Source organism: Lepidochelys kempii, chromosome 1 (assembly GCF_965140285.1).
Source record: "Lepidochelys kempii isolate rLepKem1 chromosome 1, rLepKem1.hap1, whole genome shotgun sequence".
In the NCBI taxonomy this organism is placed as follows: Eukaryota; Metazoa; Chordata; order Testudines; family Cheloniidae; genus Lepidochelys; species Lepidochelys kempii.
The window spans coordinates 109,484,732-109,501,117 of NC_136380.1; the positions used below are offsets into that span (position 1 = coordinate 109,484,732).

General features: G+C 48.1%; 2 protein-coding genes across 3 annotated transcripts in view; one reads left to right on the forward strand and one right to left on the reverse strand.

Annotated features, from left to right (window-relative positions):
• The window catches only part of CARS2 (cysteinyl-tRNA synthetase 2, mitochondrial), a 66,228-nt gene extending 64,681 nt beyond the window's left edge, over positions 1-1,547 (reverse strand). For both annotated transcript variants that reach the window (XM_073349878.2, XM_073349860.2), the window contains exon 1: positions 1,429-1,547. The gene's annotated coding sequence lies outside the window, so the exon portion shown is untranslated. The remainder of the gene's footprint in view (positions 1-1,428) is intronic.
• A 76-nt stretch (positions 1,548-1,623) lies between these two features.
• On the forward strand, positions 1,624-16,043 carry ING1 (inhibitor of growth family member 1). Its single transcript, XM_073349736.2, has 2 exons — positions 1,624-2,339; positions 14,093-16,043. Exons 1-2 carry the CDS (start codon positions 2,198-2,200, stop codon positions 14,794-14,796), a joined length of 846 nt encoding a protein of 281 aa, XP_073205837.1. The 5' UTR covers positions 1,624-2,197; the 3' UTR covers positions 14,797-16,043.
• The last annotated feature ends 343 nt before the right edge of the window (positions 16,044-16,386 follow it).

Genomic DNA, 16,386 nt, shown 5'->3' on the forward strand with positions numbered 1-16,386 from the left:
GGAGGGATAGCTCACTGGTTTGAGCATTGGCCTGCTAAACCCAGGGTTGTGAGTTCAATCCTGGAGGGGGCCATTTAGGGATCTGGGGCAAAAACTGGGGATTGGTCCTGCTTTGTGCAGGGGGTTGGACTAGATGACCTCCTGAGGTCCCTTCCAACCCTGATATTCTATGATTCTAAGCTGGCCCCTTCAGTTCCTGGCCAGAGGGGCAGCCAGTCCTCATCTCCGGTGAGACCACGAAGACATGTGGGAAAACCAGAGCCCCAGAAGGCTTACGGGGCTTCTTGAGTTGTCCAAGTAGAAAAGGGGGGGGGAGTAGGGGGGATGAATGTCATTGTTCTCATCAAATTACCTTTAAGAACACAGGACCCCACTTAGGCAGGAAGCTGACAGGGGACGGGGCTGCATAAAGGTCCCCCAGGCATCCCCCCTCCCATTCCACCCACCCTCACACGGGCAACACCCCAAAGGCACCGCCTAGCCTCCCCTCCCACTCCATAGGGTATGGCCCCCTTACACCCCTGAGGCACTCCCCTCCCCCTCACACGTGAGCCCCCGCAGACCCTCCCCAACACACACGCGCTGTCCCCTCCCTCCCCAGTAACCCCTTTGTTTCCTGCATGGGCATGTGCGGACTGCGTGCGAGGGATTTTTCTGCCCGCCCCGCAGTGCACACGTGTACGGCGCATGCCCGGGGACCCAGGGGCTGTTGGGAAATGTAGTTTAACTCTCCCCACCTCCATTTTCTCGTCGCCCCTCGTCAGAAGGCGCATGCGCATTCCTCCCCCCTCCCTTGTCGCGGTGTCCCAAGCAGAATTGTCATTGCTTGTCCCGCCCCGATCCCCGTCTCTGATTGGCTCGCAGGGCGGCGGGGCGGGACACGACTGGCTGGCAGCAATGTCAGCAGCCGCCTGCGCTGGCTGGGTGACTCTTGAATTCATGCCGTTGCCTGGCGGTGGCTGTGCCAGTGGCCGGTGATCCGGGTACCGCGGCTCAGACTGGGCCTGTGCCCGTTCAGCGGGACTCCGAGGGAGCCGTGCCTGGGAGCTGGGCGGTCCACTCTGGGGCTGAAGCAGCAGCCGCGTTGCACCATCTCCCCCCCCCCCCCCCCAGGTCCTGCGGCGATACCTCCCGCCCCGCGGGAGAGGCTGTGCGGGACAGCGCAGCCGTTTCCACCCGCTGCACAGCGTGGGTGCCAGGGACCCCCGTGTAAAAGCACCAGCCGCTGAGTTCATCACGCACAAACGCCCCGTGCATCGCCGCCATCTCAGCACCATGCACAACTTCCCCCGTAGCGTCAGCGCTCTTGCACGTAGCCACACGACTTCCCAGCGGGCCCCCGAGCACCATGCCCTGGCTCCCGGTGCGCTCCCGGCATCACACACGCGCCTTTGCCTCTGGAACCCATTTGTTCCCTCGGTACCTTACCGGCAGCCGCAGCGCAAGCTCCCCCCTCCCCGCTTGGCTCTGCTGTTGCAGCTGCCCCACCTCCTGCTCTTAAACGTGAGTAAGGAGAGGAGGTGCAGAGAGAATGAATATGCACATAAGCCTTCGTGCTGCTGCTGCTGCTGTTTGCTGCTGCGGGGGGGGGGGGGGGAAGGGGTCAGTGTGTGGAGGGGAGGGGTGCGCATGCGTGCTGCGTGGCGGGGCTGAATGTTTCCCAAGTGTTTGAAACTGGTATTTGGGTTTTCCACGTTGGATCAAGTGCGGCGTATAGCGAGAGGGGAGGCTGCATTAATATAACCGGGGACGGGAGCAGCGGCGGCGAGAAGAGCGTGGAAGGAAGGAGAGAGGCGAGGAGCGGCGCACGGAGGAGCTGCTGCTTCTGTCAGACACTTTGCACAACAGATTTTGTTTCCAGATTGTTTCGGAGGATCTGGTTTGAGTCCCCCCTCCCTGCCTCCCCCTTCGCACACACAAATCCCTCTGATTGTTCCTACCACCTCCTTCGTGAGTTACCCACAACGACAGCCATTCAATCAGCTGCTGCTGGCGGTGGGGACTAGCGGAGGGTGCGTGTCTCTCTCTCTCTCTCGGCGTTCACAAGAGAGGAGTCAGATGTAGCTTCTCTCGGTTTTGGGGAGCTCCAGAGAGAGGTGGACAGGGAGCGAGCCGGGCAGATTGGGGCTGTCGTCTTTGGAGCGAGCAGCCCTCCGTCTCGCAGAGAAGGGGGGAGGAAGACTGTTTGTCTTGCCGGATGAAAATGTTGAGTCCTGCAAACGGAGAGCAGCTTCACCTCGTGAACTATGTGGAGGATTATCTGGACTCCATCGAGTCTCTGCCCTTCGATCTGCAGAGAAATGTCTCCCTGATGAGGGAAATTGACGCCAAATATCAAGGTAAGTGCTTTCTTGTGTGTGTGTGGTGCTGGGTTAGGTGGTGTCTTTTCTTTCCTTGGTAGCTGAGTCCTGGCACCCCTTGCCCGCTCCCCGCACCCTGCAGGGATGGTAGTTTTTTATTTCTGGGAGGAGGGAGAAAGCAGGAAAAAAGAGCCTAGAAGAGGAGAGAGGGGCTGATCTGCAGCGTTAGCTCTTGTCATGGGGCGGAACAAAAGGTCTCCGGCTTCTCTTATTAAGCAAGGACTCTGCTTTTCAGTGTAAAATACTGGACAAGAAGACGGGGGGCAGGGAAGCGGGGTATGGGGGGGCTATTTCTGGGTGTGTAGTTGTGGGGGGAGGTTTTGTAGGTACCGGGAAAGTGCTGGGTGGACAGAGGGAGAGATTACAGCACAACAACATTTAGGAATGTACAGTATTCATTATGGCTGTAGTAAGGGAGAGAGGCTGCTAGGGAAGAAGGGGGAGGAGGTTTAGATGCGAGTGGGGGGCAGGGTTTGCTTTCTTCAGGCTCTTTTTAATGGGGGTGCGTTTCACCCTGTAAAACAGCCCCGTGTAGGGGGGAGGGGAGTTATATAAAATAAACGCTGGATGGGTTATGGATGAGCTGAATGCTAAGTGTCCCCTCCCCGCAGCATGCTGGCTGCACTCACTCCGGGGCATGCCGTCTCCTTGCCCCGCGGGGAGAGGGGTTAGTTTGCGGAGCAGCTTTGTCACTTGCTGTGTGTGTAGACGGGAAGGTCTGTTGGGCGCTGCGGGCAAAGGGTGCTGGAGGGGACCCCTCCTGCTGTACGGGGCGAGGGGGGGGCTGGTCTCTGCGGCACTCGCCGCTGATCTGCGGGCTCCCCTCCCCGCACGCGGGCTAGAGACTGGTGGAAAGCTCCCCATCGAAGGCACCGGCAGCAGGGGCTACAGGGCAGCGCTGCCCGGTGCGGGGGAGGAGGCGTAGGGCGGCGCGCTTTCCTGCACACCCACCACAGTGCAAACAGGAGCTGCGTCCGCGCTATGTCGGAGTCAGTCACCCCGCTCGCTGCGTCATTTATAGCCCTCCCTCATTAGCATATCGCGCTTCGCCCCGCCTCCGCCTCGCGCTATTGGCCGGGCTCTGCCCCCACGGCTCAGCCTCTGCCGCTCACTGCCCGGGCTCGCTGTTCCGCCTTCTAGCTCCGCCTCTTCGCGGCGTTTCCGAAGCCCCTTTTTTTTGTGGGGTTGATTTGAATATCTTGAGGTTCTCCCCGCCTCCCCGTTTCTGATTGGCGCAACTTTGGCCTTCGGATTCTGATTGACACGTTTTTAGGTGGGGGGCCTGTGCTGTCTCCGCCTTCTGGTTCTGATTGGAGCCTTGGGATTGGTGGGCGGGTCCTTCCATTCTGGTTGGTCGGTTGCCCTGGAGAAGTGAGCACCGGGCTTTCTGATTCCGATTGGCCTGCTGCGCCGAAAGGGACGGGTTCCTCGCACTTCTCTTTCTGATTGGCGTGCTGGACGGATAAAGGCGGGTTACCCCTGTACTCTTTGATTCTGATTGGTAGAGGGCAGACTCGGCTTCGCCTCCTTCCCTCTGTTTCGAAAAACGGGAAACTCTGTTGGGCCCATTTCCTGTTCAAAGAACAATAGCCTGACGTCACGTCCTGGTTGTGCCTGCTGCGTTGGCAAGTGGCCGGTTGCTAAGGAGGGGCGGAGCCTCCTGAAGGAGACTGATAGAGAGCGCCTTCCCGGTTGGCTGAGCGCCCGCCGGTGCCCCGCCCCCGCCTATAATGGCGGCGGAGCGCAGCGGCGCGGTGTGGGGGGAGGAGCCGGGAACGGAGGCTGGGAATCAAGCGCCCCCCCCTCCCCGCGTGTGTCCTGTCTGACCGGCAGGGGGCGGCCTCCGAGCCGGGGCGGGGCGCTGGGGCGGCGCGGGGCTGGCGGGACTCCGCTGCCCAGCGCCCTTCCCGGGAGGCGGCCCTAGGCGCCTCGGGGCGGAGCTCGCGCCGCGCCGCGCGTGGCGGGTCCCCGGGACTCGGGTCCTTGCTGCGGGGGACGAGTCCCGCTGCCTTCGCCTGGGCCGGGCGCTCCTGCAGCGGGGCTTGGCTCCAACTGGGCGGAGCAGAGCCGCCCGCGGCTGGCCCGAGACCCCAAACCTTCCGCCGTCTCCAGCCTGGACGGGGGAGAGAAGCGATCCTGGCCCCCGCCTGGGCAGCCCCCCTCCAGGCGTGCAACAGCCAACGCCCAGCCCGGTCCCTAGCCCGGAAACCGGCTCCTTGCAAATCTGCACCCCACGCCGGTGTCGAGGGAGCTCTTTCCTCTCCACAGAGAGATGCCATTTACACCCGGGCCCCGGGGTAGCCTGGCTGGCAAGTCCAGACCACAACCTATGAATTTCTTCTGCTCTGTAACCTTCAAAATGCCCCCCCCCCACCCTTCATGTATTTTTAAAAAAAAAAGCACATTAGCTCGCTATTAGCCTTCCTTCAAACAACAATCTCTTCAGATTTTGAAAGGGAGAGGGGGATCCGAGAAATATAAATTACCATTGGGCTTATACATATAGTTTATAGCAAGATTTTGGCAGTTATTTTAGATGTGGGATTGTTCCTTAAATAAATTGAATTTTGCATAGCATTTTGCTGATTTATAGTGTGTGGTAGTATATCAGAAGCTTTGAAATACACACTTCATTAAACAGTAATCCTCATGAATCACACAAATAGTGGTCTCTCCTGACATACCTTTAAAAAATAATAAAGAGTAGAGCATTGTGGTAAGATGCCAGTACTCAGATTTCATTGTATAAAAATATAAAACTTACTGATGTATGGCAAAGTGTCACAAAATGAGTTATAGTTGAGTAAATGAACAAAGTACAGATAGTGCAGTATCGTTTACCACCACTGTTCATTTACTAAATTGCTAAGTTAATAATTAGTAACTACTCTCCTAATTATTGAGTTAGTGAGGTTCTACCATATACAATATACGTTTCCCCCAAACTACCATTATGTAAGCGGCTGAATAGTCCTGCTCTTGTGGGGAACTTTGCTGGCTTCTGCACTACCCCGGTGAAGTGGGCTAGCGAAAGGATCTGAGTCCTCGCTCCCACTTCCTTTACTCAGGGGCCTCCCTGCCTTTGAGGGCTCCTCTTCCACTGTCCTGTCTGGCAGAGTCCTTGTAATCCCAACAAGGCTGGGCCCAGGATTCCTGGGGGGCTCAACCCCCAACCCTGCTGTGGTCACCTAGGACAGGGGCTAGGGTGTCCCCACTCCAAGAGACTCTCTCTGCACTGGGCACTTCTCTGACCCACTGACCATTACATGCAAGTTATTTAATCAACAATTAATTTTAAAAAGAATAAGGGGATATGGGAAAGGTGAAAGGAAACACATCACCCCGCTCTGTGGCAGGGAACATCACAAACAGTGTCTCTGGAATGTCCGGGCAGTTCACAGTCTGTTCCTTGGAAGTCCCAGGCCTCCTTCTCAGGCCCTGGCTGTGCTGCTGGGATGCTGTGGGTTGGACACTTGCTCTGGTGGTGGCCACATGCTCTCAGGCTAAGTGGTAGGACCCTTCTACCCAGTGTTGCCCCCGCCCTGTCGGGGTTACGATCCAAGCCTGGCCTGCAGAGCCTCTTGGCTGAGGCGTCTCCCTGTGCTGGGCCTGCTGCCCAGGGTCCCCCTCGGTCTGCCCAGCTGCTCACCGCACCCAGCTCCGGACTACTCCAGCTCCAGCTCCACCACTCTGTCTCTGCTGCTCTGCCTCCAGCTCCCTGGGCTGCTTCTCTGGCCCCTCTGGCTCTGGTTGCTGCAGCTCTGCTCCCAGGACAGGTCTGCTCTGCAGGCTGCTTCTGTGACTCTCCTCCCAGCACTGACCTGCTTCCTGGGCTGCTTTTCTGGCCCCTCTGGCTCTGGTTGCTGCAGCTCTGTTCCCAGGGCAAGTCTGCTCTCTCTGGGCTGTGCCTTTGGCCTTGGGGCTGCAGCTCTGCTCCCAAGACAGGTTCTGCTCTCTCGGGGCTGCTTTTCTGGTCCCTCTGGATCTGGCCCAGCTCTGCTCCCCAGCTTAGCTTGGGCCCCTGCTTTCTCCTTAGCTCAGCCCCACTCTGTCTGACCCAGGCAAATCCAGCTCACACGGAGGACGGGACCTCCCTTGCCTCCTGACTCCCTGATTAGCCTGCCCGCCCTGTCATTCAGGCTAACCTGGAGCATTGGCCTCTCCCCATTGTGCCTGGGGACTATCAGTCTCAGGGTCCTGATTCCCCATTGACCCTTCCCCCTTTTTAGTACTGGGAGCTAGCTAACCAAAACACCCCCGCTGAATGTTAGCAACGGGGCAACAGTCCCCTTACATCTAACAAAGCTGTGTTTTTTTAAAAAAACAATACCCATGTTTCCATCTGGGTTTGTGAAAAGTCACCTTTTTGAAGGTGGAATTTTGAAAAGTGCTTAGCATTGGGCACACTCTGCTCCCCTTCAAGTCAATGGGAGTTTCAGTATGCCATTTAGACATACTGTGGGCATGGTTGAGAAAGTGATGTTGGCAGCTACTGGCACCTTGTCTATTGATGGAGCTGTACCAATGTTAGCAATGGTGGGAAATGATTATGCTAGCCTCAACCTGAGAGCATGCACACCAGACCACTGACAATATAAAAGGATAGGCAGATATAGGGTACAGCAACTATCTGTTTCCACCGGAGTAATCAAGTGTCCCCTGTTACTTGGCCTCTAGATCTTTGTTAGAAGAGAAGGGTGGGGGCCCTGACTCAAAGCCATTCAAGTGACTGTTGAAATAGAGCCTCTTGTTCATTTATGTTTTCTGAAAAAAATTAAAATGACACAAGTCAAGGTTTATACCCTTGCAGGCATCAAACCAGCAGTCTGCTTTGCTTAATGCAGACAGAAATAATCTTTGCAGCACAGGATCTGGCTGTTATTCCAGATCAACACTGAATATTCCAAATTAGTTACCTTTATGGGGGCCTGAGCTTGCTGCCATCAATCAGTGGGAACAGTGAGGTAAATATTTCAAACTTGGAAAATAAATCTGTGACTCTTATTCAAATATGGATCACAGGGGAGCTGGGCAAATATTAGAACAAGGTAGACAAATTTATCTCTACAGCTATACTTTAAACCTGGGATTTTATTGGCTTAGAAACTTTCAGTGCAGAGCAGTGGATAATGTTGAAATAAATGTCTCAAAGAGAATTTTTGTGTGTTGTGAGAAACTGTTTAGCTCAGCTAGTGCAGTACTTAAGATTGTCTGATGGGTATTGCCTATGTTTTCATTCTTATGGCTGAGGGTGGGCTTTCTGATGCTACACAGCAAAAAAACCGATAGTTTGTGTCCTCTGCAGCCTACGGAGTTACAAGGTGCACAGAATTCCCAGCATGTGATTTTTGCATTTGTAACTTCCCCAACGTGCTTTAAACATACAGGTGACAGAGTAAAACCAGGGACTCACAGGTAGTTGACTATCTTGGGAGACACTGAAACAGCTAGGCTTTTGCATAGGGCCTATACAGTATTTACCCGAGAGTGGATTAGTATTAGCCATTCTGGAGAGGACAGGCAAGCCATGCTGCTGAGTTTGCTTCTCTAAGGAATATTACAAATTAGAGCCTGGCACAACTTTCAGCTGAAATAGCTGCTAAGAAACTTATTTTCTTATCTAGTGTCACACTTAAGTACCACAGTCTCCCAACTCCATCCATCAGAACACCCACTTGTTGCTGAGCAACCCTTTTTATTTGGGCACAGTTGTAAACAGCAGCCAACTGTATCACTCAGTGTCTTGTGTTGTGCTGAGCAACTTTGTTTAGCACCTCACAGGAAGTGCTCTGCAGCTCGGAAGATCAAGATTATTATGACTAAATGAAATATGCCTTACCAATATATTAAATAGTAGAGCAATGCTAGCAGTGTGATAATGGTATATTTTTCATGTGCATATAGCATATTTAAAATGAAGCTTTAGTAATAGGAATGGAGAACCGAATTAAACTATTTTGCCACTAAAAAAATTAGTAGCCTGTAGAGAAACATTCTTTGGATATCCACAAAGAAAAGTATTTCTCCTAGAAAGAACAGGAGGACTTGTGGCACCTTAGAGACTAACCAATTTATTTGAGCATGAGCTTTCGTGAGCTACAGCTCACTTCATCGGATGCATGCCGTGGAAACTGCAGCAGACTTTATTTATACACAGAGAATATGAAAAAATACCTCCTCCCACCCCACTGTCCTGCTGGTAGGTGGGAGGAGGTATTTTTTCATATTCTCTGTGTGTATATAATGTCTGCTGCAGTTTCCACGGCATGCATCCGATGAAGTGAGCTGTAGCTCACGAAAGCTCATGCTCAAATAAATTGGTTAGTCTCTAAGGTGCCACAAGTACTCCTCTTCTTTTTGCGAATACAGACTAACACGGCTGCTCCTCTGAAACCTCTCCTAGAAAGATTATCTGTATCTCAAATTTAAGTGGGCTAATCTATTAATGACCGTGGCTAAGTGCCACAAAATTGGAATATAGACTTCCGAATTTAAGTCATTGGGAATAATGATGATAAATGTTTAATCTCCCACCATACTTAATCTCTAAGAGTTTGTCTTGATTAGGATAAAAGGTTTTGTTTTTTTTAAGAAGGTTAGCTAGCTCATTCACACCAATTCTACCTGCTGTAGCACAACTAGCTGTATCTAAACGAGAGTCCTAAAATGTATTAGTTAACATGTTATCAAAAAACAAACACCTTTTTATCCTAATCATGACAAAGCCTAAATAGCAACAGCTTTGTTGGGATTAGTTGTGTAACAAGATCTATTAGCATGTTTTCTTGTCCAAAAGAAAGTCTTATTAGGGAGATAAATGTCCACATTTGTAAAATTCAAAGTCAGACCTTTGCTATTTCATTTAAATGTAGATGTGATTGTAATATTTATTAGGTTAACTGAGTTACTTGTCTGTTTTTTCTGCCAAGTCTTACATTTTTCTAAAACCTTCATTCTTGGTTAGTAAGCTAAACTGTTCTTCTCAGCAGCCTTTGTGTTCATTTCAAGGTGAATGGAAAGAGAAACAGAACATGATGCAGTTTAAAAAAAAAAAGAGAGAAAAGAATCCTCATTGTAGATAATATCTGATGAGGAACGAGTATATTTATGATGGTGAAAGGGAAAGGAATCTAACATGTCTGACTGATATTGAATGGAGTTTGATGAAATGAGCACAAATCAAACACATCCATCTATTTTTCACAGTTATGAACTCTAGAATCACACATTTGACCCTTTAAAACTTCTTTCTCTCCAAAATAATGTTTGCCTGTTGAAAAAAATCCTTATAGTAAGTAGGACAATAATACCACTTCAAGACTATCTCCATTTGGTTTATACTTTTACTATTTTAAATCCGAGATCATAACTGCTCCAACTGTTGCCAAATATATTTGAATGTCCTAAATACTTATTTTCTCTGGTTAAATACATATTGAAAATAGATGCATGTATTTACTCAGATTGCAACCATTTCAGAATATGTTGGTGCGGGAGGGACATGGCCACATGCAGGCATGTATCCAAGCCTCCTGCACATCTTAAAAGGAGGTAAAATACCTAAAATATAGCTATAGTTTATATATTGCAGTCCTGATCCAGCAATCCTTAGGCTTTGGCTCTCACCTGCCAAAGACTTGGAGGAATAGAAGGGTAGCTTAAGGCCTTGTCTACACTACAGTTTTGTCAACGAAAGTCAGGTTTCGTTGACAAGACAGTGGAGATGTACACACTACAGTGTTCCTTCTGCCAACAAAATTCTCCTACTTTGCTGCCAAAATAAAACCACCTCAACAAGAGACATAGAGCTTTTTGCAGCAAAGTTACATTGACAAAGTGGCAGTGTAGACACTGCACTTGGTCATGTTGTTGTAAATGGCCTCCAGGAGGTGTCCCACAATATCCATCCTGACCGCTCTGGTCAGCAGTTTGTACTCGACTGCCTTGCACACAGGCATCCCTCCCCCTTTAAAGGCCTGAAAATTTTTGAAATTCCACTTCCTGTTTGCTCAGTGTGGACAGCTCACAACAGTCTTTCCAGCTGACCATGGCAGCTCCATGCAACAAATGCTGTCCCGCTTGGAGCACATCTGAGTTATTAGATCTGCTGGCATTGTGGGGAGAGGAGGCTATGCAGTCCCAGCTCTGCTCCAGCTGCAGGAACTGTGATACTTACGGTCAGATTTCTTCTAGCATGTTGGATAAGGGCTATAAATGGGACATGCATCAGTGTGCGCGAAGATAAAGGAGTGAGGCAGGCGTACCAGAAGGCAAGGGAGGCAAACAGTCCCTCTGGTGCTGCGCTGAAGACCTGCTGTTTCTATAAGGAGCTGGACACCATCCTCTGCAGCAACCCCACCTCCAATGCCAAGAGCCCCATGGATACTTTGGTGGGGCAGCGGACACAGCCCCGAGGACAAAGTAGAGCACATTTTAGGGTCATCCAGTGGTGTGGTGAGTCAGGAACTCTTTTCCACTCCAGAGGGGTCCAGCCAGTCCCAGCAGTCCATCTCTGGTGTATATGATGCGGCAGAGGAGAACTCTGGTAAGTGATCTTTTTGAGCTGAAGTTATATGAAGTAGAGCTGTCCTTTGCTTTGTATATATTGTAAAAGTGGGTAAAGGGATAGAAATGTACAAGACTAGCTGTGTTAGCAAGTGCTTTACATTCCTCTGTGCAGCAAAGCAGTGCGGTGAAACAGCGTGTTAATGTACACCGAGATTTCACGGGAATTCTCCAGAGAGATCTCCTAGAAAACTTTCCTGGAGGTACTCGCCAATCCTCTGCTGAAGGTTCGTTGGCAGAGCTGCTTTGTTCCTTCCCCCATTGTAGGAAACTTTCCCGCGCCAATCAGCAATCACTTGTGCAGGAACCAAAGCAGCACACAGGCGAGTGGCATAGACACTCGATCTGAAGCTGCACGCATGCAAGAGATGCACCCTTACATCCTGGCTTACCTTCAAGAGTGAGATAGCATCTTCATTGACCCCTGTCTATGGAAAATGGTGGCAGAATTTACAATATTGTCCCTAGTCACCTGCAGTGATCCTCTTTAAAAAAAACACGAGACCCTTTGCCCCATCTTGAGTGCACCCTCCCCTCCCCTAGGCCGACCTCACCATATTTAGAGTGCTTACTGAGCTGTCTGCTTGCCAAAAGACCGTGAGAAACTGATTCGTATTTTTTAAAGGTGCATTTTACTATAATGAGTCGATGCAGTGTGTGCACTAACATTCATGCTTCTGTTTATTGTTTCTTGTGTTTCTACAGCTGTGGCCTTCAGTGGAACCCCCTACATACTGGTGGAGTGCCTCCGCCAGCTAAGGCAAGGAGGACATGTTCCGAGAATTGCTCCAATCCTCAGAGGCCGAAAAACAAGAAAGCAGGTTGTGGAGAGAGACTTTAAAAAAAAAATTATAAAATAGGCAGGACAGAAAGGAGAGCTAGGAGTGAATTTTAGTAGGCTAGGAGCAGATGATAAAAGTGTTGGAGGAGCAAACAGAGATGTTGAAGTCTCTAATCACACCGCAGGCAGAATTCATGTGTTCGACCCCCCTGCAGATGATACAGAACTGCCTTCCATGCACTCCCCAAACTCCTCCCACACATTCCGTGCAACTTCCCAGCCCATCTTGGTACCTGGTCACTCCACCTCTTTGGACAGCTTCCAGAATGATAGCTGGACTTACACTCAGCTATGAAAGCCTACACTGCCCTTCATTGTTATCTCCCTTCCCACCAAGTCTTTTATGTGTGTTGTTAATTGGTATTTAATAAAAACAAACTCTTTGAATGATAACCTGTCTTTATTTGTCTCCAAAACACAGTGGTTTATGCTGGAATTAATACACAGTGTCAATTTCATCATTTGCTCACTACACATCCCGGTCAGGAATCATCAACATTTTCATACAACGCAGCAAGTTAATAAAGCATGGCAGAGTGCTGTATAGAATGACACATTACTGGAGCTCATTGTCAAAGTGTTGCCTCAAAGCCTCCCTGATTCAAATTGCTCTCCCCCTGGTGCACTTCAGCCCTGGTATCTGGCTGCTCAAAATCAGCCACCAGGTGATCCGCCTCCACGCAACCCTGTGGGAAACGTCTCACCTTTAGCCTCACAAATATTATGGAGCACCCAGGAGGCTGCTATGACCATGGGAATATTTTCCTCATTTAGGTCTAACTTGTCATAAAGGCATCGCCAGCCTGCTTTTAAACTGCCAAACGTATATTCTACAGTCATTCTGCACCTGCTCAGCCTATTGTTGAAGCGCTCCTTGCTGCTGTCCAGGTTTCCCATGTAAGGCTTCATGATCCGTGACAGTAAGGGATAGGTCGCGTTTCCCAGGATCACTATGGGCATTTCAATATCCCCCATTGGAATCTTTTAGTCTGGAAAGAAAGTCCCTGCTTGCAGCTTTCTGTACAGACCAGTGTTCCTGAAGATGCATGTGTCATGCACCTTTTCGGACCATCCCACATTGATATCAGTGAAATGCCCATGGTGATCCCCAGTGCCTGCAACACCATCGAGAAATACCCCTTTCTATTGATGTACTCTATTGCAAGGTGGTCTGGTGCCAAAATTGGGATATGTCTGCCATCTATTGCTCTGTCTTACTTAGGGAATCCCATTGCCGCAGAGCCATCCACTGTTTCACACACATTGCCAAGAGTCACAGTCCTTTGTAGCAGGATGTGATTAATGGCCCTGCACACTTGCGTTACCGCAGCCCCAATGGTTGACTTCCCAACTCCAAACTGATTCACAACCAACCGGTAACAGTCTGGAGTCGCCAACTTCCACACAGCAATCGCCACGCGCTTCTCCACTCAGAGGGCAGCTCTCATTCTGGTGTCCTTGCGCCGCACTGCTGGGGCTATCTCCACACACAGTTCCAGGAAGGTGCGCTCTGCATCCAAAAGTTTTGCAGCCACTGCTCATCATCCCAGACTTGCATAACTATGCGATCTCAGCGCTTGTTTCCTGGGCCCAAAAGTGATGGTTCACCATGTGCAGCTGCTCCGTGAATGCCAAAAGCAATCTGGTGTTGTTTCTTTCCATGGTACACAGCAGGTCAGGCACCTCTGATTCCTGTTTAAATTGGGTGCTCATGGTATACTCAGTGACCAGCCATGATGTGCTCATAACAGTGATCACAACAATAGAGAGCAATGCTGGATCCATCCTTTCAGACAGAGATTGCGAGCGCACAATAAACAGGGGCCATTGAAAAATGCCACAAAATGCAGTTGAAAGCCCATGGAATGATGGTACAGAAAAAACTGCATCATGGGACATTGAGCCCTCACCCATGATGCACTTCAATCCACTTCAATTGTCTAAAAGGAAAAGTCTTGAAGATCTAGGCCACTTACCTGGCAATCTGTAACTTCCCTTCATTGTGACAAGCTGCTTCATAGACATCACATACTGCCGCACCCACAAAACTCGCACAGGGTGTAACAGTCTAAAATGAAATTATTTTAATAATACATTTCTAAATTTAAACTAGATGGCATTTGCATTTTGTTCCAGAGAGACCAACTATTCAGCTGTAGATGTGAGCCGCCACTTGTCAGATTTCAACTTCGGTGTGACTGCCTTTGATCAGCTTTGTACTTTACAAGAAAGTAGTGCTGCTTTTGGGAGGCAATAGTATGGGGAGGTTTTGTTCAGCCATTCTGTATGTGCAGAATATTTATAGTTTTACTTTTTTCCTTTGCAGAGATCTTAAAGGAGCTGGATGATTATTATGAAAAGTTCAAACGAGAGACCGATGCAGTGCAAAAGAGAAGACTGTTGCATTGCATACAGAGAGCACTGATCCGGAGTCAGGAACTGGGAGATGAAAAGATCCAAATTGTCAGTCAGATGGTGGAGCTTGTTGAGAATAGAACCAGGCAAGTGGACAGTCATGTGGAACTATTTGAGACCTGTCAAGAGACTAATGAGACCACTGGAAACAGTGGCAAAGCCAGCCAAGATAAGTCAAAGAATGAGACAATCACTCAGGCTGAAAAGCCCAACAATAAGAGGTCTAGGAGGCAAAGAAATAATGAAAATCGAGAAAATGCTTCTAATAATCATGATCATGATGACATCACCTCAGGAATGCCAAAGGAGAAGAAAGCAAAAACATCCAAGAAAAAGAAGAGGTCTAAGGCTAAAGCAGAGAGGGAGGCTTCTCCTGCGGATCTTCCTATTGATCCCAATGAGCCAACATACTGCTTGTGTAATCAAGTCTCCTATGGAGAAATGATAGGATGTGATAATGATGAGTGCCCAATTGAGTGGTTTCATTTTTCATGTGTGGGACTCAATCATAAACCAAAGGGCAAATGGTACTGCCCTAAATGTAGAGGAGAAAATGAGAAAACTATGGACAAGGCACTGGAGAAATCTAAAAAAGAAAGGGCCTACAACAGGTAGTTTGTAGACTCTTGATTGTGAAGAAAGATAAAAAACCAACCAACCAACCAGTGTATTTATTGTCAGTGTCACCTTTGTTGAGGTGCAAGGATTGTAAAATGTATATTTTTAAAGGAGGTTAGAAACTAAACCATTCCTGTTATAGGGACGGCAATAAGAGCAATTTTGTTTTTCCATTTGATACAGCTGTAAAAAGAAAGTGGTCTGGCGACCAACATTAATAAACATGTAATAAGTGTTTAAATTTAGTGTTCAGATAGATCTAAAGACAATATAATATTTCTTTTTTGTGCTGGTAGCACTATACCCATTAACATTTAGATAACAAATATTGCTTAATGTAATTTCATTTTTCTTTATAGAGGAATGTTATTTACCTTTCCAGCAAACTGTCTAATATTTAGCCATCCAGTTGTATTTGAATAAAATGACAGTACATTACAAATTTAATTTCTTTCAGTGATGACCAATGCAAGATCAAACAAGAAGGTAAAATATGACTTCTGCTACAGAGTGTGTCAGTATAACAGTTCAATAACGGATGTTTAAATAGCGTTAGAAGATTATTTTTTAAAAAAGTAAATGGTTAAATTTTACATGACAAATATTTTATATACTGGCCGAGTACCACAAGGGCCATTTTAAAATGATTGAGTACATTTTATATTTAACCAGGAAGTGGTTTAGTAATGAAACTTAACATAAATCAAGCTTTATACTGTCACAGATAATAGTGTAGCAATCTTTAATTTGTATAAGGTGTATAAATGTAAATTTTTAAGTGGAGTTGCACTTACTGTATTATAATCGGAAATGCAGCCAAATGCCATTGTGTATCCAATGTGCATTTCCTTCTGTATGTATGAAAATTGTACAGCTGTGATATTAAGAAATAAATGAAAAATCTTAGTTTGCTCCTCTGGTGATTACATTTTAATATTGATTCATACCATTTAAAAATTAATTTCTAACTTCAGTAGCACCATCAAACTGCTGCCTGGAAGCCTAAAGTAGAATCTGTTGTAATGGTAGTCAAATTATGCTTCCAATAATGAATCTTCAGAGAGCGTATGATTAGCAAGAGAATAAGAGTCTCAAAATAGCATTTAACCTTCCATCCAACTCTACACTGTAGTTCTTACAGTTACTCTAAGACCTGGCCATATATCTTAATAATAATAATAATTAAAAAAAAAATCAATGGAATGGAAGTGGCCACATTTACATTCATGCAGATATAAATTAGTTCACATTTGTTATCAATAGGAAGTGCTTATTGAATTACAATATTATAAAAGAATTATTGCAACTATCCAGTTTAAGCATTTGTAACCCTGCTGGTCTCCTCAAATAAAACTGCTTTAGCTATAATAAAAATGCTAACTTTAGGCACCCAGATCACATTTCACTTTTTTTTATAGAACATAGGGTCAAACTGTTCCCTCTACCTCACAGTGGAGAGGATGAAATCCTGGCAGAGTCAAACAGGACACAGAGAAGGGAGAAGTATCATTCTGTTTTCTGCCTCCTCCTGTCTCTTGTGGAACTCCCTATGTGTGTGGGGGGGAGGGTTTAAGAACAAGTGGGTTG

Coding starts and splice junctions, on each gene's coding strand:
- ING1 (XM_073349736.2), top strand. CDS start 2,198: ATGAAAATGTTGAGTCCTGCAAACGGAGAGCAGCTTCACCTCGTGAAC. Junction 2,340..14,092: donor AATTGACGCCAAATATCAAG/GTAAGTGCTTTC, acceptor TTTCCTTTGCAG/AGATCTTAAAGGAGCTGGAT.